Source organism: Dermacentor variabilis, chromosome 3, assembly GCF_050947875.1.
Source record: "Dermacentor variabilis isolate Ectoservices chromosome 3, ASM5094787v1, whole genome shotgun sequence".
Classification (NCBI taxonomy): Eukaryota; Metazoa; Arthropoda; class Arachnida; order Ixodida; family Ixodidae; genus Dermacentor; species Dermacentor variabilis.
In genome coordinates, this window is record NC_134570.1 from 239,743,627 (window position 1) to 239,762,950 (window position 19,324).

The 19,324-nt window shown below is 43.6% G+C and overlaps 1 protein-coding gene across 4 annotated transcripts in view; it reads right to left on the bottom strand.

Moving 5' to 3' along the window:
* The window catches only part of Sbat (LSMD1 domain-containing protein Sbat), a 55,369-nt gene that overhangs the window by 13,291 nt on the left and 22,754 nt on the right, over positions 1 to 19,324 (bottom strand). For 2 of the 4 annotated variants that reach the window (XM_075687023.1, XM_075687022.1), the window contains exons 2-3: positions 14,339 to 14,409; positions 11,452 to 11,638 (exon numbers count right to left, since the gene is read on the bottom strand). In XM_075687023.1, the coding sequence (XP_075543138.1) occupies positions 11,452 to 11,611 (160 nt within the window). In that variant the 5' untranslated portion in view covers positions 11,612 to 11,638; positions 14,339 to 14,409. The remainder of the gene's footprint in view (positions 1 to 11,451; positions 11,639 to 14,338; positions 14,410 to 19,324) is intronic. The other 2 variants (XM_075687024.1, XM_075687021.1) reach the window with 1 other exon arrangement.

Genomic DNA, 19,324 nt, shown 5'->3' on the forward strand with positions numbered 1-19,324 from the left:
CAGGTGATAGAGAAATGTGCAGAATATAACCAACTCTTACATATAGCTTTCACTGATTACAAGAAAGCATTTGATTCAGTCGAAACCTCAGTAGTCATGCAGGCATTAAGGAATCAGGGTGTAGACGAGCTGTATGTAAATATACTGAAAGATATCTTTAAAGGCTCCACAGCCACTGTAGTTTTCCATAAAGAAAGCAACGAAATCCCAATAAAGAAAGGCGTCAGGCAGGGAGATACAATCTCTCCAATGCTATTCACAGCATGTTTAAAGGAGGTATTCAGAGACCTGGATTGGGAAGAATTGGGGATAAGAGTTAATGGAGAATACCTTAGTAACTTGTGATTCGCTGATGATATTGCCTTGCTTAGTAACTAAGGGGACCAATTGCAACGCATGCTCACTGACCTGTAGAGGCAAAGCAGAAGGGTGGGTCTAAAAACTAATCTGCAGAAAACTAAAGTAATGTTTAACAGTCTCGGAAGAGAACAGCAGTTTACGATAGGTAGCGAGGCACTTGAAGTGGTAAGGCAATACATCTACTTAGGACAGGTAGTGACCGCAGATCCGGATCATGAGACTGGAATAATCAGAATAAGAATGGGCTTGGGTGCGTTTGGCAAGCATTCTCAGATCATGAACAGCAGGTTGCCATTATCCCTCAAGAGGAAAGTGTATAACCAGCTGTGTCTTACCAGTACTCACGTACGGGGCAGACATCTGGAGGCATACGAAAAGGGTTCTGCTTAAACTGAGGACGACACAACAAGCTATGGAAAGAAGAATGATGGGTGTAACATTAAGGGATAAGAGCAGATTGGGTGAGGGAATAAATGCGAGTTAATGACATCTTACTTGAAATCAAGAAAAAGAAGTGGGCATGGGCAGGACATGTAATGAGGAGGGAAGATAACCGATGGTCATTAAGGGTTACGGAGTGGATTCCAAGGGAAGGGAAGCGTAGCAGGGGGAGGCAGAAAGTTAGGTGGGCAGATGAGATTAAGAAGTTTGCAGAGAAGTAAGGGAGAGGCCTTTGCCCTGCAGTGGGCGTAACCAGGCTGATGATTATGACACGTTTACAGAGCCTTGCCAGCTTTTCCGGGGCTGACAAAACGACTGTGATTCCTGTACACTGCCCAACCTTTTTCAGCCTATGTGAGACATTATGCACATACGGTAGCACTGCAAACCTTATAACATTGGGTGTATAAATAGTATAGTTCATTTCTTTTTTCAAGTGATCATGTTCTTAGTACAATGACTTGCTGTTAGAACACCCCTTGTGACTGCCTTTCATTTTCTGTGCATGCCCCCTCTTGTATACTATATACATGATGCGGCAACACAAGAGAATATTGTTGGAAGTCAGCGCAGTGTATGCCATTCTCTCACAGTCCTTGTCCTTCGCTCTCCACATCGTTTTTATCATGGATTACCAACTTGCCCAAGCAACCACCCTAACCTTGGGGTTTTACATGCCAAAGCAACGATTTGATCATGAGGCATGCCGTAGTGAGGTACTCTACATTAATTTTGACCACCTGGTGATCTTTAACATACCCCCAATGCACGGCACATGGGTATTTTTGCATTTTACCCCCATCAAGATATGGCCGTCACGGCTGGGATTCGATCCTGCAACCTGATGCTTAGCAGCGCAACCCCAAAGCCGCTAAGCCACCACAGCGGGTTCAGCCGTAAAAGGTCCGTCTTTAAAAGCATGGCACATTGGGCGAGTCGGTATGTCATGACATTTTTAGGCTTGTAGCGCAGCTCAGAACGAGCAAAAAAGGAAGGTGGAAGGGGTAATGAAGGGGGGCAACGGAGAACAGGGTGAACGCTAAAAGAAAGCCTTGCCCCCCTTGACGTTACCCACGAGCTTCCACAGAATGACGTGATCCAGTTTTTGGATCTGTGCTTAGCTTGTTCCGATATTCACACGTGTTGGTACTATGAACTTCGTGCCAACAAACCACTTCCATTTCATTCTGCTCATGCTAAGTTGGTCATGAGAGGCATTGCTAACCTTTGCCTAAATAATGCTTTGCAAAAATTGTGCCATCACGCCATTTTGTCTAGCTTTGCTTCTTAGTGCGAATGGCTTTCACAGGCTGGTTATCCCGTGTCCTTACAAGTGTCAGTAGCTGAACGGATTCTAAGATAGTTTAGAAAAGACAAGCGGCACGAAGATAATCCTACAACTACTCGGGGTAAGACAAGCATTATCCCGTATATCCACACCGTCTCACATAATCTGAAGAAAATCGCCAAGCAAGCGAATATTCGTGCCATGTTTTCCGCCCCTAACAAGCTTATGAGCATTTGCAAGAATAAGGAGGCTCCTCCTCCTAGCTGTGATAATAATCATAAAGAGAAGTTTGTTAATTGCACACATTGTGTTGTTTATTGTTTTCTACTCAAGCGCAGAAAACGTTATGTTGGTCAGACTGGCCAATGTCAGAATGACAGGCTGCGTGAACATTGTTACAACGCTAAGAATTGTATTACAGCTGGGGCGTTTCTTGCGCAGCACTGCAAAACGTGTGGTTGCAAACCTTAGAGGAATGCGTCATTCTAGGTCATAGTCATAATCAGCTCACAAGAGAAATCATTGAAGCAAAAGCTACCGTAGGCCTTGGCATGTGTAAGCTCACCTTTATTATCGTTATCAAGCAATGAATTGGTGTATCTCGGACTGCCGCCACAGGCTGTCTGAATGTTTTTTCACGTGGTTCCTTTTTGCTTTTGTTGCTTAGTTTTGTGTTGTTCTCTCTTCATGTCACATGGTTCGCTGAGTGTATAAGTATAGCCTTATGAGTCCTGAAATAAACCATCAGTTGGAAGTTAGCACTCACCCTGTTCTCCGTTCCTATTCATTACCCCTTCCACCTTCCTTTTTTGCTCATTCTGAGCTGCGCTACAAGCCTAAAAAAGTCCGGCTTTAAGTTTGCTTACGCTATTTCTGCCGCTGTAATTCCCAGGGCATCTATTATAAATATCTTGGCATTCATCACTGCTCCAATATTTCTTGGTCCACTCATGTTGAGAAGATATGTGCTAAAGGTAATACCGTAAAACTCTAGGATTTCTACATCGGCCTCTGTGTCAATCTACACCTGCCAATCGACAACTGGCCTGCCAAAGCTTTGTTTGTCCACAACTTGAATATGCTTCTTGTCTTGAACTTGTCTTGTCAACTTGAATCATCTTGTCTCCTCATCAACTATATTCAGTAGATAAGTTGAAGTCCATCCAAAATCATACTGCCCGTTTTATAACAAGCTATTGTTATGCTTACTAACTTGGATTCCCGGCATTCTATTGCTATTCTGTTCTTTTTCTAACAAGTACTTTTACAACTTGTGGTCCAGTCATCTCTCGCTTGATATACCTTCGTGCACATCTAGTCAACTCCATAGTAATCTCAGGTTCAGGTCCATTTTTGGTAGAAAGCGTGGCAGTTTGGGCGAGTTGGTATGTCATAACTGTTTAAGGCTAGTAGCGCAGCTCAGGACGAGCAAAAAAGGTAAGAGGTAGGGGTAATCAAAGGGAGCGGAAAACAGGGTGAGCGCTTGATTACCCCTACCTCTTACCTTTTTTGCTCGTTCTGAGCGGCGCTACTAGCCTTAAACAGTTATGACATACCAACTCGCCCAAACTGCCACGCTTTTGACCTTCATTTCTAGTTCAACGGGCCCCTCTCTTGCTACATTTTTGGTAGCACACAGTCTGTCAACAAATCAACAATGCCACGCGCCATAGCACTATGAAATATTCTACCAAATGATACTCCATCAATAAGTGATCCTGTTAAATTTTGCAAACAATTGCAACTTCATGTGTAATTTTTATTTTGTATAGCAATGCTTACTTCCATTTCATTTGTTCTGCACTTGCATATACTTTCCTTCTTTTTTTTCAATGTATAATTTGTTTCTTTGCTTGTGTGAATGATTTTGCACTTCCTGTACTTTTACATGTTGTTTGTTCTTTTTTAGGGGGGGGGAATTCATTGTTAATTATTTTTTGCCCCCCCCCCTTGCCTTCTCAATGTTCCTTTGGGGCCTGTAGGGTAGCATAAATGAATGAAAGAAAGAATGAATGAACAAATGAATGAGTAAATAAATAAATCTGTGTGTGGGCATCCTTCTGCTTCTCCTGTTGCATCAACACAACATGTTAACACATATGCACTTTGTTCTTTATCCTGATTCATTTGAGTCAGTGTAGAGAACTACACGATCTCTATCCCTATATGGTGCCAAAGGTTTGCTCATCTTTATTTGTGCAGCATGCAACCTCTCAATTTAAAGATACTACAGTCAAAACCAAGAAATGCTAAAAATTTTACAAAATGTACTAAAAATTTGTATGTTACTCAACATGTTTGTTTATTAAAGAATCATTGCCAAAATGATAAAGCCACTGCAAAATATAAATTTTTATTAACCCATTGAGGGTCGATTTCTTTTGCCACATGCAACTGCCCAGGGTCGATATTTTTATTGCAGATTCCAATTCTTCTTAGGGACTTATTTCGAAAAAAATTTAATGTAATTTTTCTAGGGTGACCGTAAAGTGAGAAAAAAATTTTGCGCTGGTATGCGTTGGTAATGCCGCGAAAACTTGGTCACGTTCAAGTTGCACGCCCTTCGTATTGGACACTGCACGCCAAACAGCGGTGTTGTTCAGCAACAACAGGCAGCGACCTTCGTTGCACGAGTAGCCGGTTGGACCCGGCTCGCATGCGCCATGCGCACGAAGTACCACGAGGAAAGAAAGAAGGAGACGGTTCGACACCAATTTGAGAATGCGACTGCCGGGGATTCTTCGCGACCGCAGTGACTTTAAGTTGTGGGCACAGGTTCGCCCTTAATAAATATTGTTGTTTTGTTAACCTCTATTCCTCAACATAGTTACATTTCTGGTGGAGGTGCGGGGTATGAGTCGAAGCCCCACGAACTAAAGTCAGCATAGCCCTGACCACCAGTGAGTCCATCCCGCGGAACTGACACCTGTGCCCACAACTTAAGGTCACTGCAGTCGTGAAGAATCCCCGCCAGCCGCATTCTCAAACTGGCGTCGAACCGTCTTCTTTCTTCCCTTGTGATACCTCATGCGTGCTGGTACATGCAAGCCGGGTCCAACCGGCTACTCGTGCCATGAAGATCGCTGCCTGTTGTTGCTGAACAACACCGCTGTTCGGCGTGCAGTGTCCAATATGAAGGGTGCGCAACTTGAATGTGACCAAGTTGTCACGGCATTATGTACTCTTCATTCATGAATAACAACAATAAAAAAGGAAATAAACTTATAAGAATTAAAAATTTGATGCACTGTTACACACATAGTTCAAGGCTTTGAAACTGCGCACACGAGAATATTTCGCAAGAATCAAATTTATTTATTTATTTCACAATAACCCTAAAGGCCCTCAAGGGAGGGTATTACATAGGGTAAAGGTTACATTGGTGAGGCAAAGAACAGTGCGTAAATGTAAATACAATACAAAAACAAAACTGCACAATATTAATTACAGTGCATCAACGTATAAACACAATAAGAAACAAAAATATTAAAATAAAAATAGTTATCAGTACAGCAACTTAAAATGATTTGCACAAACTATGACAACGTCTCGGAGGCTTTGGTTATCGGCTCATAAAAAAAAAAGAAAGTCAGTTAACAAATCAGAGTGAAACGTTATATATTAGGTATGCATGGTACTGCATAAGGCGTCTGTAAATTTTGAGGCATTTGTTTCCGTGACAATGTGTGATGGCAGATTATTCCAGTCTATCGCGGTGCGAGGTATAAATGAATGACCAAACGCGAGGGAACAACACATGATGCATTTGACTTTGCAACAATGATCCCGACGAGGAAAAATGGCTGAGGGTTCACAGATGAACTTGTTATGAAGAGATACGTGATAGTAAAGCTTATGAAATAGTGTTAAACGAGATTTATTACGACGAAGGGACAAGGCTTCAAGCTTGGCGCGATTTTTTAATGCTGTTAAACTGGTTTCTCATGAATAATCTGAAAAGATGAAGCGTACAGCACAGTTCTGCCGGGCTTCTAAGTCAGTTATTAGGTATGTCTGATGGGGATCCCATATGGCTGACGTGGACTCTATTTTAGGGCGTATTAGTGTTGTGTATGCCAATATGCGTAAGTGTACATATATATGCAATATATGCGTAAGTGTAAGCGTAAGTGTACGGGAGCATGTTTGAGGTTATGTTTAAGGAAAACAAGCGAACGGTTTGCAGATGCGAGGATATGGTTAATGTGATTATTCCACGTCAAGTTAGGAGTTAGGTGTACGCTAAGATATTTGTAGCTGGAAACTTGTTCAACAAGGCTGTCGTTTAAGATGTAAGATGTTGATGTTTGGGGTGCCTGATTAGTAAAAGACATGAATTTAGTTTTAGCAAGATTTAGAGGCATTAGCCAGGTTGAACACTATACGTTTATTGCGTTTATGTCAGATTGAAGAATGTAATGATTACAGTTAGAGTGAATATTACGATATATGACGCAGTCGTCAGCAAATAGTCTGATATTGGATTTGATCCTGTCTGGTAGATCATTAATATAAATTAGAAAAAGTAGGGGCCCAAGCACAATTCCCTGTGGTACACCAGATGTTGCGGGAACTAGAGATGAGTTGTGTTTGTTAACCAATGTAAATTGCATCCTGTTAGAAAGAAAGTCTTTTATTCATGTGACAACAGTAGAGTTGATGTTCAGCTGTGTAAGCCTGTGAATAAGTCGACGATGAGGGACACGGTCGACTGCTTTTGAATAATCTAGGAATACGGCATCTATTTGAATTCCGTGTCTATTGATGAATGTATGTCGTGAATAAAGCCAGCGAGCTGAGTGTCACATGAATAGCCTCTGCAAAAACCGTGCTGTTGCTAAATATGAGGTTATGTTCTTCAAGGCAGTTAATGACCTGGGAGTGTATAATATGTTTGACTAATTTACAAATGTTAATTGTTAAGGAAATTGGTTGATAGTTAAGCGGTGAAGAACAATCCCCAGACTTGAAGAATGGCACTACCTTAGCCACCTTCCAACCGTGAGGGATAACACCTGTTGATAGTGATTGTGAAAATAATGCGGACAGTATTGGGAAGATCATTAGGGCTATATTTTTTAGAATTGTTTTATTTAAGCCAGTATTGTCAGTGGAAGATGAAATCTTAAGATGAGTAAGGAGAGAATAAATTCCAGAATCAGTAATTATTATTTCTAGCATAAACGAATCAATGCGAGTCACGGTGGCTAATGGCTCTAAACATTCACGCGTGAATACCGATGAAAATGTTTCGTTCAGTAGTTGGGAACAATCAGTCTTAGTTAACGCTGTGCCGTCATGATCAGTAAGGACGATGTCAGGATTATGCTTGGGATTAATGACACGCCAAAAGCGTCGAGGGTTAGTTGTTAACATTGATGACAGGTCCTGTTTATAGAATTGCCTATGCGTGCCTTTGAGTAAACTTTGGTATTCTTTGCCCATGCTTTGTACCGACGCCAGGATTCAGATGATTTATTTCTGTCAGCTTGCCTGAATAATCTTTTTTTGTTGTTATTTAGGCGACGAAGCTTCTGCAAAAACCAAGGAGCAGTGTTATAGGATTTTATGGAAATTATTGGGATGTATTTATCTATGAGATTAGTGGGTGAGTTTATAAGTAGTAACCAGTTTTCTTCTACTGTCTGTGACAAGTTATCTCTCAGAAAGTCGACAGAAAAAAGCTATAGTTCAACGTTAATATGATCAAAGTTAGCTCCTTTATAACACCTAGTCTGCTTGCTGATTGGTCTTCGTCGGTGGTGGAGGATCTTCATCGGCTTTTTCATCGGATGATTTGACAAACAGCAACTGCAGCTCCATCGGTTGCTGCTTTTAGTTTTCCGGATATGGGCTTGCAGACCGACCCCGGGCTGGGCCAGTGAGTGGTTGGCGCTGCGGCGATAGGTAGCAGACTGGTGACGGCAAACGGGACGGTCGTCGAGGGCTCCACTGAGTGGCGGCGTGGTAGTCGGCAATATCACGAGGTCGTTCACCAAGCTGTGGTCGCGGCACGTTAACGGCGAGCCCTCGCAGTCCCATCTCCCGATATGGGCATTGGCGGTAGACGTGACCCGCTTCTCCGCAGTGGTAACAGAGCGGGCGGTGGTCAGGAGCGTGCCAAATGTCCGTCTTCCTCACGTAGCGGCGCTGGGCAACGGGTGGGCGTGTTGGCGGTGGCGGCGGTGGACGACGGAATTGTGGCATTAAAGGGCCCTGGCGCGGTTGTGCAGGGGGTCCTTGATGGCAGGCGACGGCAGTATAGGTCGTCGCTTCCAGCTGGGGCTGCAGTGATTCTGGTTGCACCTCAGGAACTCCAAGGGATCGCTCAACCTCATCTTTGATGATTTCGGTGAGTGAGGCTACTTGAGGCTGTGACCTGGGGTACAACTTCTGCAGCTCCTCCTGAACAACCGCTCTGATAGTCTCGTGCAAATCGTCGGTGGCCAGTGATTGAATTCCTGCATAGTTTGTAGAGTTCGTGCTGCAGTTGAATTGCCGGTTCCACATTTAAAGTGTCTTCTCGATACTGGTGGCCTCGCGGAGGAACTCTTCTACGGTTTTTGGTGGGCTTCGTATCATTGCGCCGAAAAGTTCTTCCTTCACACCACGCATGAGAAGGCGGACTTTCTTCTCCTCGGGTATATCCGGGTCGACGGGGCAGAACAGACAGCTCATTTCTTCCGTATAGATGCAAACATTCTCATTAGGTAGCTGCACTCGGGCGTCCAGCATGGCTTCGGCCCTTTCCTTGCGCACAACGCTCGTAAAGATGTGCAAGAAGCCACTACCCTGCTTTGGCATCGCCTGTTTCGGGCACAATGACTGGAATGCGAGGAGGATCCCTAGGCGGTCGCATCGCCGCAGACGCGCCTGGAAACACCTGGCGATGAGTGTTGCGGCGACGACGATCGGGCCAAAATGTCTGCCGCCCGCCGCAGTCGCGCCGGCAAAACCACGTGTCGCAGGCGAAACGCAACAGACCGCCCCGCCGGGGGAAGGAGATCCCGATGGACAGGGGACTGCATCCGCTGTCCACAGGTCCTATGTTGTCAAGGTTGACTCCCAGTTCTCAAATCACGTTCTGGCAGCGTCTTCTAAGGCAATGTATACGTGCCGCAACTTGTCGTCGGAGTCCCAGTTGTTGAAAGTTGCAATTCGTTCATAGGTATCCAGCCATGATTCCAGGTCTTCAGTCGCTGCTCCATAAAAGGTCGGTGGGTCCCGAGGTTGTTGCAGGGTAACAGGAGATGCTGGGGCAGCCATTGGGGTTGTCTTGGCCACGATCTTCTTGGTCGTCTCGGGTAGAAGTCCATGTTCCGGGGGTAGCTGTTGCAGTCGGTGACTTGCTCGATGAACCGGGACAACGTAGGTTTTGTCTTTGCGGTCCGGGCTTGGATCATGGCTTGTCAGGGGGGTGCGGTACATGAACGAACCAGCACCTCCACCAGATGTCACGTGGTAGTGATGGTTAAGAAGGCAGCCAAACTGTGATTAACGAAACTAGCGTTTTATTGGGCGAACTTGTGCCCTCAAGAACAGGCTACACTCAAAGAACGACAGCGGCGAACACACTCGGCGATCGTCGAAAATCTCAACAGTGGGTCAAGCGCGTCGGCTTTTATACATCAGTCGTGGAATGTTCCAGAGTATAATCGCTATGACCCGCGTGCTTTCCATAAAGTTCTACACTATTCGCGTCACGCATACATGCAATCAGATTACACAAGGTTCAGTGACAGACATCAGATGGAACCATCGATAACATTCCAGAAACTTCCTATACATGCAGGCACGTCCTGTGCTGTGCGATAACATTTGTTAGGCAGTGAAACGTGGTCACCCGATAAAGATAGGCAAGTACACGTTTCAATATTCTCTGGCTGTATGTTGACCTTGTCTGATTCCTAATGTTATTTGAACTTGTTATCCAAATAAATGTTTTGCTTCATGTTTGCCATGTCTACACAACCCATGTACCTATAAAGCACAACTGTTGCAGCTTGTAACACCCAACACAAATGTGGCTGCCATTCACACTTCATGCAAACACCCTTGTGGTTGTTTCATAAAAAGACTTGTGCCATTGTGTGTGGGCTGCTTTTGAGTGATCGATCAGATTGTCTTCCATCTGCCTAAAACAAAATCTCACATGAAAGGATAGGAAATCTAGTGTAAACACTGCCATTTTTTTCACAGCCAAATATTTTTTTGTCAACGTCAAGTAAAGTGACTAGTGCAGGTAAAAAAAAAAAGAGGGAAGGAAAGTTAGACAGGTCAGGCCAGTACATTTCATATACTTTATAGGGGCGAGGCTGTATGTGTGTGTTGTATGTGTGTGCAGCAAGTTCTTGTATAAGCAAATATTGGATACAGCTTTGCACATGATCCATGCAGCTACAGTCATGTGGCAATGAGTGTGTTACAAAAGCTGAGTAAAATCGTTTATCAATGAGACAATATGCATAAAGAATACGCAGTATAAGCATGAAAATATTTTGTAGATTGAAAGATGTTAAGTGTTTCTTTCTTTGCAATCTTTCAGTGTGCACTTATGCTCAACAAGCTCAGAAAAAGCTAGCATACATAAATTTGTCAACTTCACTGCAATAGAATCATAGCTCTATCTGTCATTGCTCAGATGTCAGTGTGTTTTGTCGTTGCAGCAAGCAATGGTCCCAGCATTGTAATTTCACAAAATCAATGTTACTAATATGACTTTGCCAAAGAGCGTGTGCTTCTCATTTACTCTAAATGAAAAAAGCGAGCAGTCGACCGAAATGTGGTAATACACTGCACGCACCATGAAATGCCACCTATGTGCAAGGTTTGTACATAACCAGTCTAGACGCTTAGCCCAAAGATTTGTCCAGTGTGCCTGGTGATCCTATTTGGCAAAATTTGGTACAGAGGGCAGGGACGGTGCCATGTGCATCTACCCTGCTTATTTTTGTTCATTTCATGGTCTTGAATTTGGAAGCCTTGATGCCATAAGGTAACCTATGAGGGTTTATTGTGCCTTTTCTTTGCATACGTGATTGCTGCACTTGAAAGGATGATTTGCCTCTGCTGCCATGACTGAGTGGTGCTGGCTAACACTCCCAGGGCTGTATCTAGTACCTACACACAAATACACAACAAAGAATAGGGTAGGATGGCTGCCACGGTAGCTCACTACGTAGAGAATCGCACGCGTAATGCGGAAGATGTAGGTTTAGTTCCCAATTGTGACAAACTGTCTCTCTTCCCACTTTTATTTCAGTTTCCTTCATTTAAATGAAAAAGAAATGGTCAAATTCCTCCATGGTTTCCCTGGCCTCATTGTCTGTTGGCTTCAATGAACCGAGCCCCTCCCTTCTCACCTGGCTGCAAGTACTCCGAGCAGGATCCAAGGATGATGTTCTGGTCACGGTCAGTGCAGAGGAAGCTGCCCACCAGGGTGCGGCCATCACTCATCTCCACCCGCAGGCTTTGGTTGAGCCACTGGCGTAGCCGCGCTCGACGTTCCTCCCCCGCGGCCATGCTGCCCCCCCGGCCTTGTCGGTGGCCCTGCATCAGCACAAGAAGCCAAGCAAAGGGTGTGCTCCTACTCTGACAAGCATTGAAGGCAGTCTACAAGGACAGGTCGGAAAACAGTACTGTCTCAATTATGTAACAAGTGTGGAGGCTTGGGCCAACTGGTTATTCATAATTCATATCGTGTACAGTATAAAGGACAAGGGCTAAGAGAGACGACACTCCAAGTATGATGGAAAGCATTTGGAACCCATGTCGTGTCAAGAAAAAAAAATATTAATTCTACACTTTAAAGTTAAGTATGTGCAAAGTGAAGAAAAATGCAATGTGGCTTACCGTTATTGCAAAAGTAAGAAAGAAAAAAACACAGGAAAAGCTTGGTTACACTTTCTTCTGCACAAACTAACTTTTACAATGCTTTTTTTTCGGGCAGGCTTGCCATGCTGGTTGCACAGCAAAAATAAGCCTGCATAATTTTTTACTTTGACGCTGTCCCCTGTAAGCTGTCTCTTTCACTGACTTTGTCGAACTGGAGACTTAAGATGGCTGCTATCCACATAGCTGCTTATTTAGCCATCTACAGTGGGTATTAGACTACAGCCATAATTGATGGTGTCGTATGTAGCATAGCCCACAGCTTGGCTATGAGCATAGGACGTTGACCACAGCACAGCACACTCATGAGTACACTGACTTGTACTCGCTTCACACAAGTATCACAGTTGAGAGATTGAGCGTTAATGATCGACAAAGGATCCGAATGCACACAAATATGACTGGGAATGAGTGCCAGTTAATGTAGCATGAGCGAAACTTAGTGACAACGATGTTGAGTAGACGCGAGTATGAATGTGAATTGTAGGCGTTATCTGGTTATCGCTTTTGCCACAGTGGCAGTACCTGAAAAACCTTCAGCTGATTAATTCACCTCATCTTGCAAAACTTACCATTAAAAATAGTTATCTAACAATTATATGCTGCAAGTAAAATTCTTCCAATTCATTATTCTCTGACGAATGCTCTCATGATGTGGAATGTCAGCAAGTGTGTATGTGAATTCCGGCAAGTGGGAGTTGATGTAAGTACGAGCATGAGTGGGCGCTGGCAAGAGTGAATGGAAATGAGTACAAATGTGAGTGAGTGTTGCTGAGTTGGCACGAGTAGGAGTGCGAGTGAGTGCACAGCCTGTGAGAATATTGGTGAACGAGTGTATCAGCTTATTTCGCTGGCCTGTGGCTATGAGGCATGCTGTAGTGAGAGCACACAGATTGAAAAGATGCTTTACCTTGGAAGCTCCTGTTTAAATACATCTGAACACAGAATTATTCCGGTATGTATTCACTAAGCCAAATTAATAAGGCTCGTAGCATTAAAAAAAAATTAATGCAGAAACACCTCTGGGAGTTGCCTAACTATGTGTAAGCATTGTGCTACTTGCTCGTCTCCACACAGCCCAGTGTCATTATGAATGTAATGAAACTTGACCCGGCGAGTACAAATGACACCACTGCGGCAACACGAAGTGGTATGGACAGCGCCACAAAGAGCATTGATGACACAAGCAAAGTACTGCAGGGGGCGGTGCCAGTTGCGCTGATGAAATTCCGATCATTATGAGCTGTTATAGCTCTTGAGTGTCTTATCCATCTGTGTTGAACCATTGTGAACCACGATCAAACTACTCGGACGGGGCACCGCCACGTGGGCCGTACCTTGAAAGCGATCTGCGATGCCAGCAAAGAGTGCTGACTGCTGATAGCTTCGCGCGCTGTGTTCTAACTGCTTACTTAGCTTTAGAGACATGCAGGCCCATATCCTGAAAGCGATCTGTGAATGTGGCTAAATGCGGCATGTGCTGACAGCTCCGTGACCACTGCATTCTCGTCGCTTCGTTGGGCTTGAAGCGAGAGGCAGAACAAAGGTGAATTCGCTCGCTGCTGTGGGCGTTATCTTGAAAGCGCATGTCTTATGGGATGGACGGACGAACCGTTTTCTCGTAGGGTAAGCAGAGAAATGCTTACGCATTTAAAAAACTTAAGATATACCCTCTGTTGAGGCAGATATTTATTTCTGCGACTGAATTTCTTTTTAGTCGTAAACTGCCGCTGTAAGTTGAAAAATACAAGAAAAGGGACATCAAGCTTACAACACTAATTCGGCAATAAAAACCATATCCTAAATCAGTAAACAGCATCCATTAAAACATCCAAAGAAACTAAGACTGACGTACACTACCTTGAAACAACTCTAATTTGTGAATGGAAGTTTGCTAAAATTCACATAGAAAATGTAACAATTTTGTGTAAGTTGAGAGCTAGCACATGATACCATCCAATTTAGATTATCTAACAGGTGTATTTGAGATTATTGTGATATAGGACTCTGGTGCAAAGTTACAAAGCTGTAAACACTTGTGCTAACTTCTTTAAATTTTACTGATCTTCAGCCATTTTTCCCTAATACTTTAAGACCTGAAATCAAATTTGTGGTTCCACCAGTTGGTAAAACAGCTTTCTTCACTAAAATGCAATAAATTTTGTTCACATATACTAGGGCACAACTTCCTATGGCAATAAAGGGAGAGCTACAGGCAAAGCGCACACAAGTAAGAGTGTTCCTGGAAACAGTCCCACATTTTTATCCACACTAGTTTAAGTTGGGGAAGAGAAAACATAATAGTCCTATATTTAAAACAGTAAAATAAGATGAAACGCAGTGTAAACGTTGACTTACTCTCCTGCTTTTCTCTTCCGTGTTCAAGCGAATGTGAAACTGTCACACTGGAAGCCACACTGATTCAGTATCTGTTCCAGAAATAAAAAGTGTCGTTAGATGCTGCCGGACTACTCCATGTAGGGATACATGTGCTTTCTCTTCATTGCCACAGAAAGTTGCCCACGAGTATAGATTCATCATCATCTTCAGCCTATGTCTCACATCCACTGCAGGACAAAGGCCTCTCCCTGCTGTCTCCAATTACCCCTGTCTTGCGCTAGCTGATTTTGACTTGTGCCTGCAAATCTCTTAATTTCATCACCCCACCGAGTTTTCTGCCATCCTTGACTGTGCTTTCCTTCCCTTGGCACCCATTCTGTAACCCTAATGGTCCACCGGTTATCTACCCTATGGATGACATGGCCTGCCCAGCTCCCTTTTTTTCTCTTAATGTCAATCAGAATACCGGCTGTCCCCGTTTGTTCTCTGATCCACACTGCCGTCTTCCTGTCTCTTAATGTTACACGTAACATTTTTCACCCCATCGCTCATTGCACTGTCCATAGCTTGTTCTCCAGCTTCTTTGTTAACTTCCAAGTTTCTGTCCCATATGTTAGCACCAGTCAAATGCAATGATTGTACACATTTCTATTCAACGACAGTGGTAAGCGCCCAGTCAGGATTTGGTAATGCCTACCATATGCACTCCAACCCATTTCTACTCTTCTGTAAATTTCCTTCTCGTGATCACGGTGCCCCGTGAGCAATTGACCTAGATAAACATATTCCTGTACATACTCTAGAGGCCGACTAGTAGTCCTGAGTTCTTGTTTTCTTGCCAGGCTATTGTACATTATCTTTGCCTTCTGCATTTCAATCTTCAACCCCACTCTTACAATTTCTCGATTAAGGTCCTCAATCATTTGTTCATTTCTCCCCAGTGTTGCTGAACAGGACAATAGAGAGTTTTGGCTTGTCTGGTACTCTGGCTAACGCAGGCGGACTGGGCGTTTTACCGGAGGGGCGTAGGCGCAAACGTGAGGGGCCGAACTGGTGCAGCCACCTGGTGGCGCAGAGCTCAACTAGACAAACACAGAGCTAATACGCAGTAACCAAGTGTATTCTTTTTTGTTGTTGGTCTAAATTTTCACAGAGGCGTAATTGTGTGCCGATTCGCCTCCGCCCCACGAGGTGACAGCACCTGTCAAGTCGCTCACATTTATGCCTCCCGCCTGTCTGGTAAAATGCCCAATCTGCCTACATTTACCAGAACGCCGGACAAGCTAAAACACTCTAATGTCCCCTCCAAGCTGAAGGTTGCCAAGATATTCAGTGATGATCCTCACTCCTAAGCATTAAGAGTCTAATAGCTTGAATACTTCTAAGCACGCAGTGAATAGCATTGGAGAGATTATGTCTCCCTACCTGACCCTTTTATTAATACCGTTTGGACTTGTAAGGGACGTACCACTAAGTTGGCAGCCCAATATTTCGAAAAAGAAATCCATCAGAAGAAATTGTGTTTGGTGACGCGTTGCAGTGCACGTGCGTTGGTGAATTGCCACCCGCTGCGCACTTCCATGCACTCCTACTGGATGGCAAGAGCTGCGTGTTGACCTCTGATGCAATGGTATATTTGGGGATCTGGAATGTTCAGTAGTTGCCGGCTGCGCTGACACCATTTAAAAGATTCGGTCCCGTTCGGCACTTCATCAAAATTATGAAAAATAAGTGCGTTCCTTACACGAGTCTGTATGGTAGGTAACCTACTTTTCTTGTGGAATCCTTGTACAGCCAAATCTCGATATAAAGAATCACACGGGACCACCGAAAATCTTTCGTTATTTTGAAATATCGTTGTAATGAAAAACTTGCGGTTATAAGCCAGTAGACAAACCTAGTAATCAAAATGATGTACCTTGGCAGTAGATGCGTGTGCAGACAAGCATACTCTCAAATAAATATGTTTCAATCACTTAAAAGCTGCTTTATTCGAAGAAATCAGTCATTTTCTTTGGCACATGCAGCATGCACGACTGGTTAGGAATGCGTCTACGTCTTCCTCTTTGCGCAATACCTCATCGGGTATGTCATTGCACCAAGCGATGAAAGTGTGGACTTTGTTCATGTGTACTCAAACATCAGTGTTTGACACGATCTCGCCTTCTGTGTTCCGAAGGAAGACGACCCACAGTCGGGTCGTCATCATCACTGGAGACATCATGAAAGCAGTTAACAATCTCTTCGGTTGTCAGGTCCACCGCCGTTAGTGCTATGCTGTCGCTCTCCACATAGTCATCAAAGGAAGAGACGGCGGGCAGCAGCTCCACAACCTCCATCCACAGGTCCCCTGTGTTGCTGTCGGTCGCCTCCAGGTCGTCTTCAAGCTGCACAGGCGCTTTGACAAGCCCTGCTTTTTGCCGTCAGTTGCTAATAGCGGACGCCTTCAAGGTCCACCAAGCTCCTGTGAGCATTTCCGCTGCCTGACGAATATTGATTACAGTCGGTTGGTTTAGACGGAGGTTGACAATCAACTGCTGCGCAAGATGCTTACGAAATTCTGCTTTCACACTCTTTATAATGCCTTGGTTTAGGTGTTGCAGCAAGGATGTGTTGTTTGGCAGCAGAAACTCCAAGCAAATGTGCGTCAAGCGAACATTCACAATGTGAGCAGAGCAGTTGTAGGCAACCAGTAGAATTCTTCGGTCATCCCTCCTCATTTGGTCGTGGAATTTGATGAGCCACTTGGAAAACAGTTCTCTGGTCACCCAGGCTCGTTTGTTGGCGCGGTAGTTGTACGATAACAACATGACGTTTTTCATGCAGCGAGGCTTCGTGTACTTGCCGATGACGAGCAGTTTAGTTTTCTTCGTGCCTGTTGCATTGCAGCAGAGCAGGACAGTCATGCGAACATGAGACTTCTTCCCTCCTTTGCACTGCTGCCCTTTGAAGTGCATTGTCCGGTCTGGAAGGAGCTGATAAAAAAACATGTGGTCCCATCCACATTGAAAATATCCTCTTCAGAGTATGATTCAGCCACCTCTAGAAAACAATCATTGCACCAGGAATCCGCGCCTTCTCTGTCAGCAGCCTTTTCCTTGCCTAACACTAGCTGCCAAGTTATTGCATTCCTTTGATATAAAACGAAAAAGCCAACCTACACTGGCATCGAACCCAGTTATTTGAATTGCATTGGCAAATTTGCGGGCTTTATCTTGGAGTATTAGGCCAGACATGGGAACGTTTTGCAGTCTGGCATCTTTGAACCACATAAGAACAGCTTGGTCCACATTTTTGAAAGTTTCCCAGTCGCAGCCATTTCCTCGTAGGAGCGAGTTACGATACCCAGTGAAGCTTGACAATCTTATCTTAGTCTTTCAAAATGGTCACATCGGTCGATGGGGCAATGCCACGCTGTCTGCACACATAGATTTGCTTTTTTCCCTGCATCAATTTTCTGCAATACGTCCAATTTGTCCTGCAGCGAAAACTGTTTTCGCTTCTTCTTGGCACCTTCGCTAGCTGCATTCATCGTTGGAACTCGCGTGAACATCGCCAAACCTTGCCCTCATGGTTTCTGTTTCACGCGAGAGTTGCGGCGCTGTTACTTTTAGCCAAATTCGTGATACTGATGTTCCTTGGTTATAAAGGGGAAAATAAACTGCGCGCGTCATTCTGAAATATGCGCTGTAGTGAAATTTGTAGTTCTGAAATATTTTTACACTGAAATTATAAGCAATCTGGAGGGGCTTCTTAAAATATTTGTGAATTTGAGAAATTCGTTAATTAATTTATTTATTTATTTACAATACTGCCAGTCTCTACTGAGACCATAGCAGGAGGGCACTATATATATGCACATAAACAAAGAACACTGATAATGTTAAGTATGAATACATGTATAACGTCAGTTTTGCACCTTAAAACATGAACAATTTTTGCTACAAAATGTATACACCAAACAAAAGTACATGCGAACTTTCAAAAAAAAAAATAAAGTAAGAAATGGCAATTGAGGTATTCTACAGTGCATACCCGACTACATACACAGGACACAAGTACATGGTGGTTTGCACGATCAATAATAGCAGTAGCAATTTTAACTTGCTAAACAATTTTTTCAATTTCTAATTCAAACTGAGACAGTGACTCTGTGTTAGTGGTGAGAGGCGATAACATATTCCATTCACGGATGGCAACCGGAAAAAAGGAATATTTAAACACATTATTAGTACATTTATATTCTACTAAGGTGTTTGTGTGTTTGCGCCTGGTAGGTCGTGTTTGTGAATAAGAAATGTAATTTGAAATGTCAATTTTGAAAGAATTATGCAGAAGCTGATAAAGAAATTTCAAACGTGCCTGTTTCGCTCGTGCTTCGAGCGTAAGGAGCCCAGAAATTGCTAGAAGGTTAGAGGGAGAGCATTCACGTCTAAATTTGTTATGGATAAATTGAATGGCCTTCCTTTGTACTGTTTCTATTTTCTTTATGTTAGTTTGGGTGTGAGGGAACCATACAGTGTTTCCGTATTCGAGGATCGGCCTAACAAATGTTTTGTATGCTAGGAGTTTTGTTGACAAGGGTGCGAGTTGAAGTGATCTGCGAAGGAAAAATAACTTTTGCATAGCAGATGAGGTAATGTGGTGAATATGCTCGTCCCACCGTAGGTCTGACGTTATTGTTAAGCCTAGATATTTATATTTTTGTACTTTAGTCAAAACTGTACCATTTATGGTGTAGCAGAAGTCTGAAGGTTCTTTTTTCATCGTTATGGTCATACATGCTGATTTTTTTACATTGATTATCATCTGCCAGTCTGAGCACCATTTCGTAATACTACTAAGTGATTTGTTAAGGGAGTAGTGATCTTGATCATTTTTAATTTCTCTATAAATGATACAGTCATCCGCGAATAACTTTATTTTACAGTCTATGTTAGTGGTTATATCATTAATATACACGAGAAATAACAAGGGCCCAAGCACGGAGCCCTGTGGTACTCC